General features: G+C 37.0%; 1 protein-coding gene across 1 annotated transcript in view; it reads left to right on the top strand.

The window, feature by feature from the left end:
• STPG2 (sperm tail PG-rich repeat containing 2) overlaps window positions 1–18,743 on the top strand; it is a 640,262-nt gene that overhangs the window by 139,198 nt on the left and 482,321 nt on the right. The window contains exon 8 of the mRNA XM_047091542.1: window positions 14,966–15,125. Within this exon, the coding sequence (XP_046947498.1) occupies window positions 14,966–15,125 (160 nt within the window). The remainder of the gene's footprint in view (window positions 1–14,965; window positions 15,126–18,743) is intronic.

Here is an 18,743-nt window from a genome sequence, read left to right as displayed (position 1 = left end):
CATTTTCATACATAGAGCATAATAGATACAAGTGAAGCCAGAAACAAATCTGATGGTGTTTCGGGAGATTATAAAAAGAAAAGTTAGAGATGCCTGGATGGCTGAGGCAGTTAAGTGTCCGACTCTTGATTTTGGCTCAGGTCATGATCTCATGGTTTGTGGGATCAAGCCCGCATTGGGATTCATGCTGACAGTGACAGCATGGAGCCTGCTTGATTTTCTCTCTCTCTTTCTCTCTCTGCTCCTCTCCCCCCCACCTCTCTGTGTCTTTCTCAAAAATTAAATAAAACTTTAAAAAATTATATTAAAGAGGACTTTTTGGGGGTGCTATAATGATTTCAGGAGTAGATTCCAGTGATTCATCTCCCACATATAACACCCAGTACTCATCCCAACAAGTATACTCCTTAATGCCCCTTGCCCATTTAGCCCATCCCCTTCACAAAACCCCTCCAGCAACCCTCAGTTTGTTCTCTGTATTTAACAGTCTCTTATGTTTTGTCTCCCTCCCTGTTTTTATATTAATTTTTCTTCCTTCCCTTATGTTCATCTGTTTTGTATCTTAAATTCCACATATGAGTGAGGTTACGTGATATTTGGCTTTCTCTAATTGACTAATTTGCTTAGCATAATACACTCTTATTCCATCCACATTGTTGCAAATAGCAAGATTTCATTCTTTTTGATTGCTGAGTAGTATTCCATTGTATATATATACCACATATTCTTTATCCATTCATCTGTAATGGACATTTGTGCCCTTTCCATACTTTGGCTATTGTTGATAGCTCTGCTATAAGCATTGAGGTACATGTGCCCCTTTGAAACAGAACTCCTGTATCCTTAATATAAATACCTAGTAGTGCAATTGCTGGGTCAAAGGGTAGTTATATTTTTAATTTTTTGAAGAACCCCCATACTGTTTTTTAGAGTGGCTGCACCAGTTTACATTCCCACCAGCAGTGCAAAAGAGATCCTCTTTCTCCTCATCCTTGCCAACATCTGTTGTTGCCTGAGTTGTTTATGTTAGCCATTCTGACAGGTGTGAGGTGGTATCTCATTATGGTTTTGATATGTGTTTGCTTGATGATGAGTGATGTTGAGCATATTTTCATGTGTCTGTTAGCCATTGGGATGTCTTCTTTGGAAAAATGTCTATTCATGTCTCTTGCCCATTTCTTCACTGGACTCACTTCATGCTGATGTAGTTTCATTTCAGGATGAGGGAAGCTGAGAACTTCCATGCTACTCTGTCATCTTGGCCATTTGTCTCTAATTTTTTTTAATGCTTATTTATTTTTTTTGAGAGAGAGAGTGAGCAAGAAGGGAAGGGGAAGAGAGAGAGGGAGACACAGAATCTGAAGTAGGCTCCAGGCTCTGAGCTGCCAGCACAGAGCCTGAGATGGGGCTTGAACCCCCAAACCATGAGAAATGACCTGAAGTTGGACGTTTAACTGATTGAGCCACCCAGATGCCCCAAGAGACTCACTTTAGACCTAAAGACACCTACAGGTTGAAAATGAGAGAATGAACCATTTATCATGCTAATGGATGTGAAAAAAACCAGAGTAGCCATATATATATCAAACAAACTAGATTTTAACCCGAAAACAGAGCAAGAGATGAAGAAGGGCACTATATCATAAAAAAAGGGTCTATCCAACAAGAAGACCTAACAAATATAATTATTTATGCTTCCATGTGGAAGCAGCCAAATATATAAATCAATTAATAACAAACATAAATTCATCGATTACAATACAATAACAGTAGAGAACATTAACACCCCACTTACACCAATAGACAATTCATCTAAGCAGAAAATCAAGGAGGAAACAATGGCTTTGAATGACACACTGTACCCAATGGACTTGATAGATATATTCAGAATATTTCATCATAGAGCAGCAGAATACACATTTAGTTTGAGTGCACAAAGATACTCTGCAGAAAATATCACATATGGGGACAGATTCAGGCTTCAATATGCACAAAAAATAGAGATCATAGTATGCATATTTTTCAACCACAAAGCTATGAAAAATCAAGTCAATCACAAGAAAAATAACTGTTAAAACAACAAATACATGGAGGTTAAACACTATCCTACTAAAGAATGAATGAGTTAATCATGAAATTAAAGAGAAATACAAAATATATGGAAGCAAATGAAATTGAAAACGTGACAGTCCAAAACCTTTGGGATGCATCAAAATGATCATAAGAGGTAAGTATATAGCAATACAGGCTTATCTCAAGAAGCACAACCTCACAACCTCAAATACACAACCTCACCTTATACCTAAAAAAGCTAGAAAAGGAGCAACAAATGAAGCCTAAAGCCAGCAGAAGAAGGGAAATAATAAAGATTATAGCAGAAATAAATGATATAGAAACAAACAAACAAAAAACCCCCACAAGTTAACAGATCAATGAAATTAGGAGATGGTTCTTTGAAGAATTAATAAAATTTATAAACACCTAGGCAGACTTATCACAAAGAAATGAGAAAGGACCCAAATAAATAAAATCACAAATGAGAGAGGAGAGATCACAACTAACACCCACAGAAATACAAACAGTTATAAGAGAATATTATGAAAAATTATATGCCAACAAATTGAGCAATCTAGAAGAAATGGATAAATCTTAGAAACATATAACCTGCTGAAACTGAAACAGGGAGAAATAGAAAATTTGAACAGACCAATAACAAACAAAAAAATTGAATCAGTAATCAAAAATCTCCCAACAAACAAAAGTCCAGGGCTAGATGACTTCCCAGGTGAATTCTACCAAACATTAAAGAAGATTTAATACCTATTCTCAAATTATTCCAAAAAATATAAATAGAAGGAAAACTTCCAAACTCATTCTATGAGGCCAGCATTACCTTGATTCCAAAACTAGATAAAAACCTCACTAAAATAAAGAATTATAGGCCAACATCCTTGAGAAAATGGATGTAAAATTCTGAACAAGATACTGGGAAATCAATCCAATGGTATATTAAAAAAGTCATTCACCATGATCAAGTGGGGTTTACTCTGGGGCTGCAATGGTGGTTCAGTATTAACAAATTAATCAACATGATACACTACATTAATTAAAAAAAGGGTAAGAACCATATGATCCTCTCAATAAATGCAGAAATAACATTTGACAGAATACAGTATCCACTCATGATAAAAACCCTCAACAAAGTAGGGATAGAGGGAACATACCTCAACATCATAAAGACAATATACAAAAGACCCATTGCTGATATCATCTTCATTGGGGAAAAACTGAGAGTTCCACGGTTATTCACATAGTACTGGAAGTTCTAGCATCAGCAATCAGACAACACAAAGAAATAAAAGTTATCCAAATCAGCCAGAAAGAATTCAAACTTTCACTGTTTTCAGACAACATGATATTCTATATAGAAAACCTGACAGATTCCACCAAAAAATTGCTAGACCTGATACACAAAATCACTAATGTTGCAGGATAAAAAATCAACATACAGAAATCAGATGCATTTCTCTATACCAATGAGCAGCAGAAAGAGAAATCAATGAATCAGTCATATTTGCAGTTGCACCAAAATCATAAGATACTTTGGAATAAACCTAACCAAAGAGGTAAAAGATCTGTACTCTGAAAACTATAAAACACTTGTGAAACAAATTGACGAGGACACAAAAAAAATGAAAAAACATTCCATGCTCATGGATGAGAAGAACAAATATTGTGAAAATGTCTATACTAACCAAAGCAATCTATACATTTAATGCAATTCTTATCAAAATACCACCAACATTTTTCACAGAACTTGAACAAACAATCCTAAAATTTGTATGAAACCACAAAAAATCCTGAATACTCAAAGCAATCTTGAAAAAGAAAACCAAACTGGAGGTATCACAATTTTGGACTTCAAGCTGTATTATAAAGGTGTAATTAGCAAGACAGTATGGTACTGGCACAAGAACAGACACATATATCAGTGGAACAGAATAGGAAACCCAGAAATGGACCCACAACTATAAGGTCAACTAATCTTCGACAAAGCAGGGAAGAATGTCCAATGGAAAAAAGAGTCTCTTTAACAAGTGGTGTTGGGAAAACTGTACAGCAACATGCAGAAGAATGAAACTGGACCTCACTCTTACACCATACACAAAAATAAATTCAGCTGGGGGGTGGGAGAGGGAGATGGTGCTTGCCAGCGCCTTTGTTCCCTGCCTAGCTGAGCTCTGTCTTACAGGGCTCAACACCTCTCCCTCCCAGTGTCCTCTCGCCCTCCTGCTCTCCAAGCAGAGCTGTTGACTTTTAACTTTCCAGATGTTAAGTTCCGCTGGCTGTCAGAACTCACTGAGTCCGGACCCTCCGCTTTTGCAAGCCAGACTCAGGGACTCTGCCTTGCCAGGCAAGCTGCCCCTCCACCGCCTGGCTCCCTCTTGCCAGTCCGTGTAGCGTGCACCGCCTCTCCGACCTTCCTACGCTCTTCCGTGGGCCTCTTGTCTACACTTGGCTCTGGAGAGTCCATTCTACTAGTCTTCTGGCAGTTTTCTGGGTTATTTAGGCAGGTGTGGGTGGAATCTAAGTGATCAGCAGGACGGGGTGAGCCCAGCGCCCTCCTATGCTGCCATCTTCTCCCCCAAAGGGAAGCAGTACCCATCACTGCTTGCACTGCACAAACACCCAATGCTGTGCTTCTGTGGATCCATCCCTCCGACTGGTCTGCCTCCCTCCCGGTGCTGCAGGGCCCCTCCCACAGGGGACCACCAATGGCAAAATGAACTAGGCCTGCCCCTCCCACCCCTGTGCACCTTGCAGATCCACCCGGGCCGATATACCAGATCCCATTGAAGCAGCACCACAAGCCTGGCAGTGTGCAAGTAATCCAGACAGAGGCCACACCACTCCACAGTGAGTCCTACCCTTGGGAGAGGGGAAGATAAGGTACACCCAGTCTGACTGTGGCCTCAGCGGTGGGCTGGGGGCAGACATGGGGTCTGACTGCAGCCCCACCCACCAACACAAGTTACTCCAGACAGCACAGGGGGAGTGCCCTGCAGTTTGGCCACCCCAGGGACTATCCAAAATGACAAAATGGAAGAACTCTCCTCAAAAGAAACTCCAGGAAGTAGCCACAGCTAACGAATTGATCAAAAACGACTTAAGCAATATAATGGAACAAGAATCTAGAATAATAGTCATAAAATTAATCGCTGGGCTTGAAAAAAGTAGAGAGGACAGCAGAGAATCTATTGCTACAGAGATCAAGGGACTAAGAAATAGTCATGAGGAGCTAAAAAATGCTAAAAATGAGGTGCAAAATAAAATGGAGGCGACCACAGCTCAGATTGAAGAGGCAGAGGAGAGAATAGGTGAATTAGAAGATTAAAATATGGAAAAAGAAGAAGCTGATAAAAAGATAAAAAAATCCAGGAGTATGAGGGGAGAAATAGATAACTAAGTGATGCAATCAAATGGAACAATATCCGTATAATAGGAATTCCAGAAGAGAAAGAGAGAGAGAGAGGGGCTGAAGGTGTACTTGAACAAATCATAGCTGAGAATTTCCCTGATCTGGGGAAGGAAAAAGGCATTGAAATCCAAGAGACACAAGAACTCCCTTCAGACGTAACTTGAATCGATCTTCTGCATGACATATCATAGTGAAACTGGAAAAATACAAGGATAAAGAGAAAATTCTGAAAGCAGCTAGGGATAAACATGCTCTAACCTATAAAGGGAGACCCATAAGAGTAGTGACAGACCTATCTACTGAAACTTGGCAGGCCAGAAAGGAATGGCAGGAAATCTTCAATGTGATGAATAGAAAAAATATGCAGCCGAGAATACTTTATCCAGCAAGTCTGTCATTCAGAATAGGAGAGATAAAGGTCTTCCCAAACAAACAAAAACTGAAGGAATTCATCACCACTAAACCAGCCCTACAAGATATCCTAAGGGGGATTCTGTGAATGAAATGTTGCATGGACCACAAAGCACCAGAGACATCACTACAAGCATGAAACCTACAGACCTCACAATGACTCTAAACCCATATCTTTCTATAATAACACTGAATGTAAATGGACTAAATGCTCCAACCAAAAGACATAGGGTATCAGAATGGATAAAAACACAAGACCCATCTATTTGCTGTCTACAGGAGACTCATTTTAGACCTGAGGACACCTTCAGATTGAAAGTGAGGGGATGGAGAACTACCTATCATGCTACTGGAGGTCAAAAGAAAGCTGGAGTAGCCATACTTATATCAGATAAACTAGACTTTAAATTAAATGCTGTAACAAGAGATGAAGAAGGGCATTATATAATAATCACAGGGTGTATCCATCAGGAAGAGCTAACAATTATAAATGTCTATGTGCCAAATATGGGAGCCCCCAAATATATAAAACAATTACTCACAAACATAAGCAACCTTATTGATAAGACTGTGGTAATTGCAGGGGACTTTAATACTCCACTTACAACAATGGATAGATCACCTAGACACAGGATCAATAAAGGAACAAGGGCCCTGAATAATACATTGGATCAGATGGACTTGACAGATATATTTAGAACTCTGCATCCCAAAGCAACAGAATATACTTTCTTCTTGAGTGCACATGGAACATTCTCCAAGATAGATCACATACTGGGTCACAAAACAGCCCTTCATAAGTATACAAGAATTGAGATCATACCATGCACACTTTCAGACCACAGTGCTATGAAACTTGAAATCAACCATAGGAAAAAGTCTGAAAAACCTCCAAAAGCATGGAGGTTAAAGAACACCCTACTAAAGAATGAATGGGTCAACCAGGCAATTAGAGAAGAAATTAAAAAATATATGGAAACAAATGAAGATGAAAATACACCAATGCAAATGCTTTGGGATGCAGCGAAGTCAGTCCTGAGAGGAAAATACATTGCAGTCCAGGACTATCTCAAGAAACAAGAAAAATCCCAAATACAAAATCTAACAGCACACCTAAAGGAAATAGAAGCCGAACAGCAAAGACACCCCAAATCCAGCAGAAGAAGAGAAATAATAGGGACAGAGCAGAAATAAACAATATAGAATCTAAAAAAACTGTAGAGCAGATCAATGAAACCAAGAGTTGGTTTTTTGAAAAAATAAATGAAATTGATAAACCTCCAGCCAGGCTTCTCAAAAAGAAAAGGGAGATGACCCAAATAGATAAAATCATGAATGAAAATGTACTTATTACAACCAATCCCTCAGAAATACAAGCAATTATCGAGGAATACTATGAAAGATTATATGCCAACAAACTGGACAACCTGGAAGAAATGGACAAATTCCTAAACACCCACACACTTCCAAAACTCAAACAGGAGGAAGTGGAAAGCTTGAACAGACCCATAACCAGCGAAGAAACTGAATCAGTTATCAAAAATCTCCCAACAAATAAGAGTCCAGGACCAGATGGCTTCCCAGGGGAGTTCTACCAGATGTTTAAAGCAGAGATAATACCTATCCTTCTCAAGCTATTCCAAAAAATAGAAAGGGAAGGAAATCTTCCAGAATCATTCTATGTAGCCAGTATTACTTTGATTCCTAAACCAGACAGAGACCCAGTAAAAAAAGAGAACTACAGGCCAATATCCCTGATGAATATGGATGCAAAAATTCTCAATAAGATACTAGCAAATAGAATTCAACAGCTTATAAAAAGAATTATTTACCATGATCAAGTGGGATTCATTCCTGGGATGCAGGGCTGGTTCAACATTTGCAAATCAATCAACGTGATACATCACATTAATAAAAGAAAAGAACCATATGATCCTGTCAATCGATGCAGAAAAAGCATTTGACAAAATTCAGCATCCTTTCTTAATAAAAACCCTCGAGAAAGTCGGGTTAGAAGGAACATACTTAAACATCATAAAAGCCATTTATGAAAAGCCCACAGCTAATATCCTCCTCAATGGGGAAAAACTGAGAGCTTTTTCCCTGAGATCAGGAGCACGACAGGGATGTCCACTCTCACCACTGTTGTTTAACATAGTGTTGGAAGTGCTAGCATCAGCAATCAGACAACAAAAGGAAATCAAAGGCATCAAAATTGACAAAGATGAAGTCAAGGTCTCACTTTTTGCAGATGACATGATATTATACATGGACAACCCGATAGACTCCACCAAAAGTCTGCTAGAACTAATACATGAATTCAGCAAAGTCGCAGGATACAAAATTAATGTACAGAGTCAGTTGCATTCTTATACAGTAACACCGAAGCAACAGAAAAACAAAGAAACTGATCCCATTCACAACTGCACCAGGAAGCATAGAATACCTAGGAATAAACCTAACCAAAGATGTAAAAGATGTGTATGCTGAAAACTATAGAAAGCTTATGAAGGAAATTGAAGAAGATATAAAGAAATGGAAAAACATTCCATGCTCATGGGTTGGAAGAATAAATATTGTTAAAATGTCAATACTACCCAAAGCTATCTACGTATTCAATACAATCCCAAACAAAATTGCACCAGCATTCTTCTTGAAGCTAGAATAAGCAAACCTAAAATTTTTATGGAACCACAAAAGTCCCTGAATAACCAAAGTAATTTTGAAGAAGAAGACCAAAGCAGGAGGCATCACAATCCCAGACTTTAGCCTCTACTACAAAGCTGTCATCATCAAGACAGCATGGTATTGGCACAAAAACAGACACATAGACCAATGGAATAGAATAGAAACCCCAGAACTAGACCCACAAATGTATGGCCAACTAATCTTTGGCAAAGCAGGAAAGAATACTGAATGGAAAAAAGACAGTCTCTTTAACAAATGGTGCTGGGAGAACTGGACAGCAACATGCAGAAGGTTGAAACTAGAACACTTTTTCACACCATTCACAAAAATGAACTCAAAATGGATAAGGGACCTGAATGTGAGACAGGAAACCATCAAAACCCTAGAGGAGTAAGCAGGAAAAAACCTCTCTGACCTCAGTCAGAGCAATTTCTTACTTGACACATCCCCAAAGGCAAGGAAATTAAAAGCAAAAATGAACAATTGGGTCCTCATAAAGATAAAAACCTTCTGCATTGTAAAGGAAACAATCAACATAACTAAAAGGCAGCCAACGGAATGGGAAAAGATATTTGTAAATGACATTTTGGACAAAGGGCTAGTATCCAAAATCTATAAAGAGCTCACCAAACTCCACACTCAAAAAACAAATAATCCAGTGAAGAATTGGGCAGAAAACATGAATAGACACTTCTCTAAAGAAGACATCCAGATGGCCAATAGGCACATGAAAAGATGCTCAACATCGCTCCTCATTAGGGAAAGACAAATCAAAACCACACTGAGATACCACTTCATGCCAGTCAGAGTGGCTAAAATGAACAAGTCAGGAGACTATAGACGCTGGTGAGGATGTGGAGAAATGGGAACCCTCTTGCACTGTTGGTGGGAATGCAAACTGGCGCAGCTGCTCTGGAAAACAGTGTGGAGGTTCCTCAAAAAATTAAAAATAGACCTACCCTATGACCCAGCAATAGCACTGCTAGGAATTTACCCAAGGGATACAGGAGTACTGATGCATAGGGGCACTTGTACCCCAATGTTCATAGCAGCCCTCTCAACAATAGCCAAATTATGGAAAGAGTCTAAGTGTCCATCAACTGATGGATAAAGAAATTGTAGTTTATATACACAATGGAATACTACGTGGCAATGAGAAAGAATGAAATATGGCCTTTTGTAGCAACGTGGATGGAACTGGAGAGTGTTATGCTAAGTGAAATAAGCCATACAGAGAAAGACAGATATCATATGCTTTCACTCCTATGTGGATCCTGAGAAATTTAACAGAAGACCATGGAGGAGGGGAAGGAAGAAAGAAAAAGGTTAGAGAGGCAGGGAGCCAAAATGTAAGAGACTGTTAAAAACTGAGAACAAACTGATGGTTGATGGGGGGTGGGAGCGAGGGGAGGGTGGGTGAAGGGTATTGAGGAGGGCACCTGTTGGGATGAGCACTGGGTGTTGTATGGAAACCAATTTGACAATAAATTTCATATTAAAGAAATAAATTCAAAACAGATAAAAGACCTATATATGAAACAAGAAACCACCAAAATCCTGTAGGAAAGCATAGGTTTCAAGCTCTGACCTGGAGATAAGGGAGATAAGGGAAACAAAATAAAAAATGAACTATTGGGACTTCATCAAGATAAAACTTTCTGCAGTGAAGGAAACAATCAAGAAAACTAAAAGGCAACCTAGAGAATGGGAGAAGATATTTGAGAGTGACATATCAGATAAAGGGTTAGTATCCAAAATCTATAAAAAAATTTCTCAAACTCAACACTCCAAAAATAAATAATTTATTTAAGAAATGGTCAGAAATGAATAGACATTTTTTTCCCTAAGAAGACATATGGATAGTTAACAGACACATGAAAAAATACTCAACATCACTCATCATCGAGGAAATACAAAACAAAACTATGAGATATCGCCTCACTCCTGTCTTAATGGCTATTACTAACAACACAGGAAACAATAGATGTTGAGGATGTGGAAAAAGGGAAGCCCTCTTACACTGTCGATGGCAATGCAAACTGGTATAGCCACTCTGGAAAATGATATGGAGGTTCCTCCAAATAGAACTACCCTATGATCCAGCAATTGCACTTCTAGGTATTTACCCAAATGATACAAAAGAACTGATTCAAAAGGCGCATACACCCTGATGTTTATAGCAGCATTATCATTAATAGCCACATTATGGAAAGATCCTAAATTTCCATTGACTGATGAATAAAGAATACACACACACACACACACACATACATACATACACACATACACACAATGGAATATTACTTAGCCATCACGAAAGTGAAATCTTGAGGCGCCTGAGTGGATCAGTTGGTTGGGCGTCCTACGCCGGCTCAGGTCATGATCTCGCAGTTCATGAGCTCCAGCCCCATGTCGGGCTCTGTGCAGACGGCTCAGAACCTGGAGCCCACTTAGGATTCTGTGACTCCCTCTCTCTGCCCCTCCTCTGCTTGCACTCTGTCTTTCTGTCTGTCTGTCTCTCTCTCTCTCTCTCTCTCAAAAATAAATGAAACATAAAAAAGTTAAAAAAAAGAAAATAAAATCTTGCCATTTGCAATGATGTGGATGGAGCTAGAGTGTATTATGCTAAGCAAAACAAGTCAGTCAGAGAAAGTCAAATGCCATATGATTTCACTCATGTGGAATGTAAGAAGCAAAAGAAATAAACATTGGGGAAGTGGGAAAAAAGAAGAGAGAGAGGAAGGCAAACCATAAGAGACTCTTAACTATAGAGAACAAACTGAGGGTTGGTAGAAGGGAGGTGGGTGGAGGATGCACTAGATGGGTAATGGATATTAAGGAGAGCACTTGCTGTGATGAGCACTGGGTGTTATAGGTGATGAATCAATACATTCTACTCCTGAAACCAATGTTACATGATATGTTAACTAATTAGATTAAATTAAAACTTGAAACAAATAAATAAAGTAGACAAATGGCCAAAAAAACCCTGATATCTCAGATATATAATCCATTTTTATTTTTATAAATCAAAAATTTTGTGTTTTAAGTGTACCTTGTTAATTGCATTATTGCTTTTCCTATCAGTCATTAATGTACCTATTCATAGTTAACTAAACACTAACACTACCTCTAGCAGTCATTACTGTTGGTTTTAACTCTTCCATATCTTTCACCCCGGAATGATTATTGCTTTCTTCATCGTCCCCTTAAACAAAACAGATATCATATTCTTTTCCATTTCTGAAAATATATTTAAAATATTATAATTGGTGCCAAGTGATATCAAATCAGGACTATATATTAGAGGAACAGAAATAGCATAAGAACTGAGAATCTGGTTGTAATAATGATATTAAAAAAAAATCAAAGGTACACACACACACACCCACACACAAAGTATCCTGTTCTTACACAATCATTTTGTGTAGTACCTTAAGTGCTATCAAGTTGCTCAAAGGAGAAATCTGGTATTCATTCTTGATTCTTCCTTGCCCCTCACCACAACATTAATTTATTAGAAAGTTGTAATTTATTAAAATTTATTAAAAAGTTGTAATTTATTAAAAAGTTGTGTTAATTGTGTCTCCAAAATATACCTGCAATCCATCTAATTGTCTCTAAGGAGATGCCTCTTAAGTTCCAAAGTAGTAACCTGTAGTCATCTGAAGGTTAATAACATTCCTGAGTTAAGAGAAAATAAATAGAGCTGTACATAGTGCAGTTGGATAATTATTACAACTACTTTGATCTGGAAGCTGCCACATTATAAGTTTGATAGTATTAAATTGCCATAGAAATATATTAGATATCTTCAAGTTGCCTTAGTGCATACCCTGGAGAATGTGATATGATTACTGTGAAATACACTCTGCATCACAAATAAAGACCCTAGTGGCAGTGGTAGATATGATCTATCCCCACCCTCCACAGAGAGCCTTCAGAACCTTCTCTGAAAGATATGTGTGTCCTCAAAGATTACATTTTAACACTCCACATATTCATTCGCAAAGTATTATTTATTTATTTATTTACTTATTTATTTTTTTAATTTTTCAATTTTTGAAAGTTTATTTATTTTGAGAGTGTGAGCAGGGTAGGGGCAGAGAGAGAGGGAGGAGGGAGAGAATCCTAAGCAGGCTTCATGCTGTCAGTGCACAGCCTGATGCGGGCCTTGCACTCAAGAACCCAGATCATGAGCTGAGCTGAAGTCAAAAGAGTTGGACGCTTCACTGACTGACTCACCCAGGCGCCCCGGAAAAATATTTTTTAAAATTCAGACTAAACTGAACTTTCACATATATAAATTTAATAGAAAAATTTTAATGTATGGTTTCAATTCAAATACACACCTTTGGGTGAAGCAGTCATGAAACTTGTTGTATTACAGAGTTGAGCAGAAAAGTCAATATCGTGAACCAGGGTTTTCAGTTGGAAGAAGGTACATACAAATATGGATTGGGGGAGGTGAGAAAGGACAGATTTTAATTGAAGGTTTAAATGTGAACTCATGATTTGTAATACATATATATGTATATGTATATGCATATATATGCACATATATGTATATGGGTATATGTATCCCTGAGTATGTGTGTGTGTATAAATATAGAAATAGGTATAGATAGATATAGATATATAGATATATATTCTAGCTTTGTCTGTTAAATAAGCCAAGAAGCAGGGATTGTGCAAAGTAGGTAGAAGATGAACCTGTAACATCTTCTTATGTCATGAAATTAAAAAAAATCTCAAAAAAAAAGATGATGACTTCTCATAAGGATGTGTGAGCCAACTTTAATGGCTCCCTACTGGTTAAAAAAAACAAAACAAAACAAAACAAAACAAAAAACAACAACACAGTAGTGAATCGCAATAGTTTTAACTGACATTTATATTTCCACATGGATAGTAAATACATAAATAGATAAAAATAAATGAATAATTGGGGGAGAAGAGAGAGCTCTTGCTTATAGTAGAATGCTGAGTGCTTACTGATAAGTATAGAGAGAGTATTCAATTTTATAAAATTAAAATCACCATTGACATTCAAGGACATCATGTACCTCTGGATATGATACTCTCAGAAAGCTACAACATCACCTATTTAGTATGCTATCCAGAAATGTATAACCTGAATATAATCATGAGGAAGCATCACAAAAGCCCCAACTAAGGAAGGTTCTTTTATACAAAAGAGGGGTGCTATATTCTTCCAAAGTCACAAAACACAAGGGAAGGTTTTAGAAATGTTCCTACATTAAAAGAGGCTAAAAGCAATATCTGAACCTAGACTAGATTATATACTGAAGGAGAAAAATGGACTAGAGGTATTATTAGATCAACTGACAGTTTTGAATATTGATAGTTGATTAGATAATAGTATTATATAATTGTACATATACTGAAGTTGATAATTATACTTCAGATATGTAAAAAAATCCATATTCGTGGTAAATACATACCAAAGTATTTAGGGGTAAAGGGCCATGACATATATTAACTTTCCATTGACTGGTTCTATATATATATATACTGCATGTGTGTGTGTATGTGTGTGCATGCACATAGAAAGACACACAGAGAGACACATAGAGGAAGGAATGGGTGTAGTGAAATAAAGAGAGAGAAACAAAGAGTGTGGGCAAATGAAAACAAATGGCATAACATGTTAACAACGGGTGAATCTGGGTAAACATACATACATGTATTTTCTGCCTTATTTTTATTTGTACAATTTTTTTCTGTAAATTTGAAATTTATTTCAAATAAAATGTTAAAAAATAAGATTATACAATGCTATATTTCTTAAGAGTTCAGTTATACATATAGATACATATTATTAAGAAGTTAAATATTATAACTTTATAATAAACTTTTTATGTTTGTAATATAATAATTTTAAAATTATAAGCTAAATTGGATTTATATATCACTTATATTTGAGATTTTTTAAAAAGATATTTAATGATATTGTGTAGTTAAGTGAATATATATGTTGAGGAACTTTGTCAATTGTATAATTTTATTACATAAAAGAAATCATGTTAGATCATATAGATTTTTATTTTTTATCTTATAAATGTGAAGATTGTCCATACATTATCATCTAGAATCTCATGTTGAGATAATTTCCTTCAAAAAAGTCTATTTGGCTTAGTAAAGTACATAATGCATTACTATGTTAATATATATATGATTTTACTAAGAGCTATATATTTTATGCTATTTAATAGTTACAAGATCTTAATTCATCTATATTTTCTTCACTCCTTTAAGAATTAATTAAACTCCAGATGTTATATTACTAAGATGGCAGCTTTTAATTTATGAAATATTGAAATATACTATAGTTGCTCATTGGCATATTTTCCTGTTCTTTACCAGAGATTTGTACCTATGAAATCAATCACCCCAGCTCCTGGCACATATAATGAATCTCGAACTGCTTTCAATTCCTTGAAGAAAACACCGGGACTGAAAAATACCCCATTTGGTCAGAGTGCTCCTCGATTCACACAGGACTCCAGGACAGAGGAAATGCCAGGTTAGCAATTAATCCGTGTATTTATATAACTTAATATTCTTAACAAGATGGACGTAACAAGAGAGTACATTTTTTTTTGTTCTGTGGTTTGTGCTGTCATTTTAAATCACATTTTTATAGTATTGACTATATACTAAACACAGATAGATGAAAAATAATGTACAATTTTAGTAAGATTTCAATTTAACATGTTACATATCATTATTGTAATTTTCTATGGTTTTTCTTTATTTAGTAAATTTCCTAATTTCTCTTGATGGATGTGCATATATGTCAACTATGTGGTCACTGCCAGTAATTTAACTTATGATATGCACTTTTGTTAAAATTTTATTTTAAGGATATTCCATCACATATTCTAGTATTCTCACTGGGTATTCTAGTATACAGAATTAAGAATACAGCACAAAAATAACTTATATAAATGTTAAGATATAATTATGTGTTGTTGCATAACAAACTTAGTGGCTTAAAAACACAGAGTTTTCAATTATATATTATTATTTTGTGGGATGCCTGGGAGGCAGAGCTCAGATGAGACTCATTCAGAGTGCATGCATAACTTCAGCATTGCTGCCCCAGGATAGTTGGTATTTTAATTTGGTAGCTAAGGGCTCCATAGGACCTGGCAGCATTGTACAATGCTTCTTATGGCCTAATGTCAGAAAGAGCACATTCTGTTAGTTAATCAAATTACTCAGAGCAACAGAAGAACCTGAAACTTCATCTCTCAATGACAGGAGCAGCAAAGAATTTGTGGCCATCTTTAATTTACTGTAGACTACCCTATGGCCACAAAATATTTACAGTTGTCCTACATGCCTTCTCAAGGCCTCCAAAGTCTCATGAAATTATGAATGTAATCTTGAAGTTCAGGATTTTGTTATCTAAGGTCCAGTATAGTTATAGGTGAGAATTTGTGGGTTTAGTACTTTATATTAGCTTTTGAGTATGACTTTTCTTTGTGAGAAGAGCTGTGAACTAAAGATACACATTCTCTGTCCCACACATTCCAAAACACAGTGATGGGAGAAAGAGGATAATCATACTGGATGCTTCTATTCAGAAAAGAGAAAACTGGAAGCCTATAGTAGTCATAGCCCTATAGCAATTCCAAAATCCAACCAAGTACATTTGTCATTTTCTTGATTAGAGCCCAGTTTGGCTCAATGGTAATGATTTTCCAAGGTCCTTTGTTTTACCTTTTGGGCTCTTGGTTCTATCTTTCGAATCATACTTTAAAAAAAATGCTTTTTTATTTATTTTCGAGACAGAGCATGAGTTGGGGAGGGGCAGAAAGAGAGGGAGACACAGAATCCAAAGCAGGGCCCAGGCTCTGAGCTGTCAGCCCAGAGCCCAATATGGGGCTTGAACTCATGAACTGTGAGATCATGACCTGAGCTGATGTCAGACACTCAACGAACTGAGCCACCCAGGTGCTCCACATCCTTTCTCTTCTTTAAGAAATAGGCTGTATTTCTGGCTGCCTAACTTGTTTACACCAAGCCCCACCCCTCATGCTCTGGAGGGACTGCCCTTCTCAGTAAAGGTTGCCTCAGTCCCAGTGTGGCAAGCCCTTCCCTAAGAAGACTAGCAGATGCCCCTGCCCGTACCATGTCTCCTGACTAGAAAGTTCTGCAAGGCCTTAGTTCTGGTGGAGTCAGTGTCAGATCTCATTTCACAATCAGATCAGAGCACACCTAGTTAAAACTTGCCACATTCATGCAGGGATCAAATACTGCCCACAGCAGGCAAAGAAAGCCTCTCCAGATGACTGGCCTGAAGGACAGAGCAGCCAAAATGGAATAATAGATCACACACAGGACACACCAGAGACATTCACTGAAGTGCCATGCCACAGACACTACATACCTCTTTTTCATAAGGCTATTACTTTTAGGAGCAGGAGACATAACTGTCTTTTCTAACAGAGAAAAAGGCAGAGACTTATACAAGATGCCAAGATGGAGGAATTATTCCAAATGAAAGAACAAGATAAGGCCACAGCCGGAGATCTAACATATATGTCATATATATATATATATATATATATATATATATATATATATATATGTTACACACACACACACACACACACACACACACACACACACACGCCTGATGGAGAATTTAAAGCAACAATTATAAAGATACTCACTGGGCTTGAGAAAAGAATAGAAGACATTAGATAGACCCTTATTACAGTAATAAAAGACTTAAAAAAAGAATGAATACAATAAATGAGATTGGAAATGAGCTTCATGTAATGAATAGCAAGCTGGAAGAAGTAGAAGAATGAATTAGTGACCTAGAAGACAAAATAATAAAAAATAATGAAGCTGAACAAAAGAGAGATAGAAGAATTATGCAACATGAGAATAGACTTAGGGAACTCAGCAACTCCAACAAATGTAATAACATTTATATTATAGGAGTCCCAGAAGAAGAAGAAGAGAGAAAAGGGGCCAGAAAATTTATTTCAAGAAATAATCGCAGAAAATTTCCCTAATCTGAGGAAGGAAACAGATATCCAGATCCAGAGGGAACAGAAAACCCCCATCAAGATCAACAAAAGCATGCCCACACCAAGATATATTGTGATTAAATTTGCAAAATATAGTGATAAAGAAAAAAAATCTTAAAAGCAGCAAGACAAAAAAAGTCCTTAACCCAAAAGGCTAGCTGGAGATTTCTCAACAGAAATGTGTCAGTCCAAAAGGGAGTGGTATGATACATTCACCGTGCTGAATGGGAAAAATATCCAGCCAGGAATATTCTATCTGGCAAGGCTATCATTCAGAATAGAAGTAGAGATAAAGAGTTTTGCAGACAAACAAAACTAAAGGAATTAATGACCACCAAATCAGCCATATAAGAAATATTAAAGGGAAATTTTTGAGTGCAAAGGAGAGACCAAAAGTGACAAAGACAAGAAAGGATCAGAGAAGATCTCCAGAAACAATGACAAAACAAGTAATAAAATGGCAATAAATACATATCTATCAATAGTTACTTTGAATATAAATGGATTAAATGCTCCAATCAAAGCCATAGGGTGTTAGAATGGATTAAAAAAAAAAAAAAGTCCCAGGGGCGCCTGGGTGGCTCAGACGGTTAAGCATCTAACTTCGGCTCAGGTCATGATCTTGTGGTCTGTGTGTTTGAGCCCCGTGTCAGGCTCTGTGCTGGCAGCTCAGAGCCTGGAGCCTGCTTCTGATTCTTTGTCTCCCTTTCTCTCTGTCCCTCCCCTGCTTGCTCTCTGTCTCTCTCTCTCTCAAATAAACATTAAAAAAAAGTCCCATCTATATATGACCTGTAAGAGACTCATTTTAGCCCTAAAGACACCTGCAGATTGAAAGTTACAGGGTGAAGAAATATTTACCACACAAATGAATGTCAAAAGAAAGCCAGAATAGCAATACCTGTATCAGACAAACTAGACTTTAAAACAAAGACTTTAGAAAGAGACAAAGAAAGACACTACATAATCATTAGGGGGACAATCCAACAAGAAGATATAACAATTGTAAATGTTCCATGCATCCAACATGGAAGCATCCAAATATATAAAACAATAATAAACAAAAGGAACTAATTTATAATAACCTAATAATAGTA

Source organism: Lynx rufus, unplaced genomic scaffold, assembly GCF_022079265.1.
Source record: "Lynx rufus isolate CCGP_SWC_20201006 ecotype Redwood Valley unplaced genomic scaffold, mLynRuf1.p SCAF_3, whole genome shotgun sequence".
NCBI classification, from domain to species: Eukaryota; Metazoa; Chordata; class Mammalia; order Carnivora; family Felidae; genus Lynx; species Lynx rufus.
The sequence above is the reverse complement of the archived record's forward strand: the minus strand, read 5'-3'. Positions and strand labels throughout refer to the sequence as shown.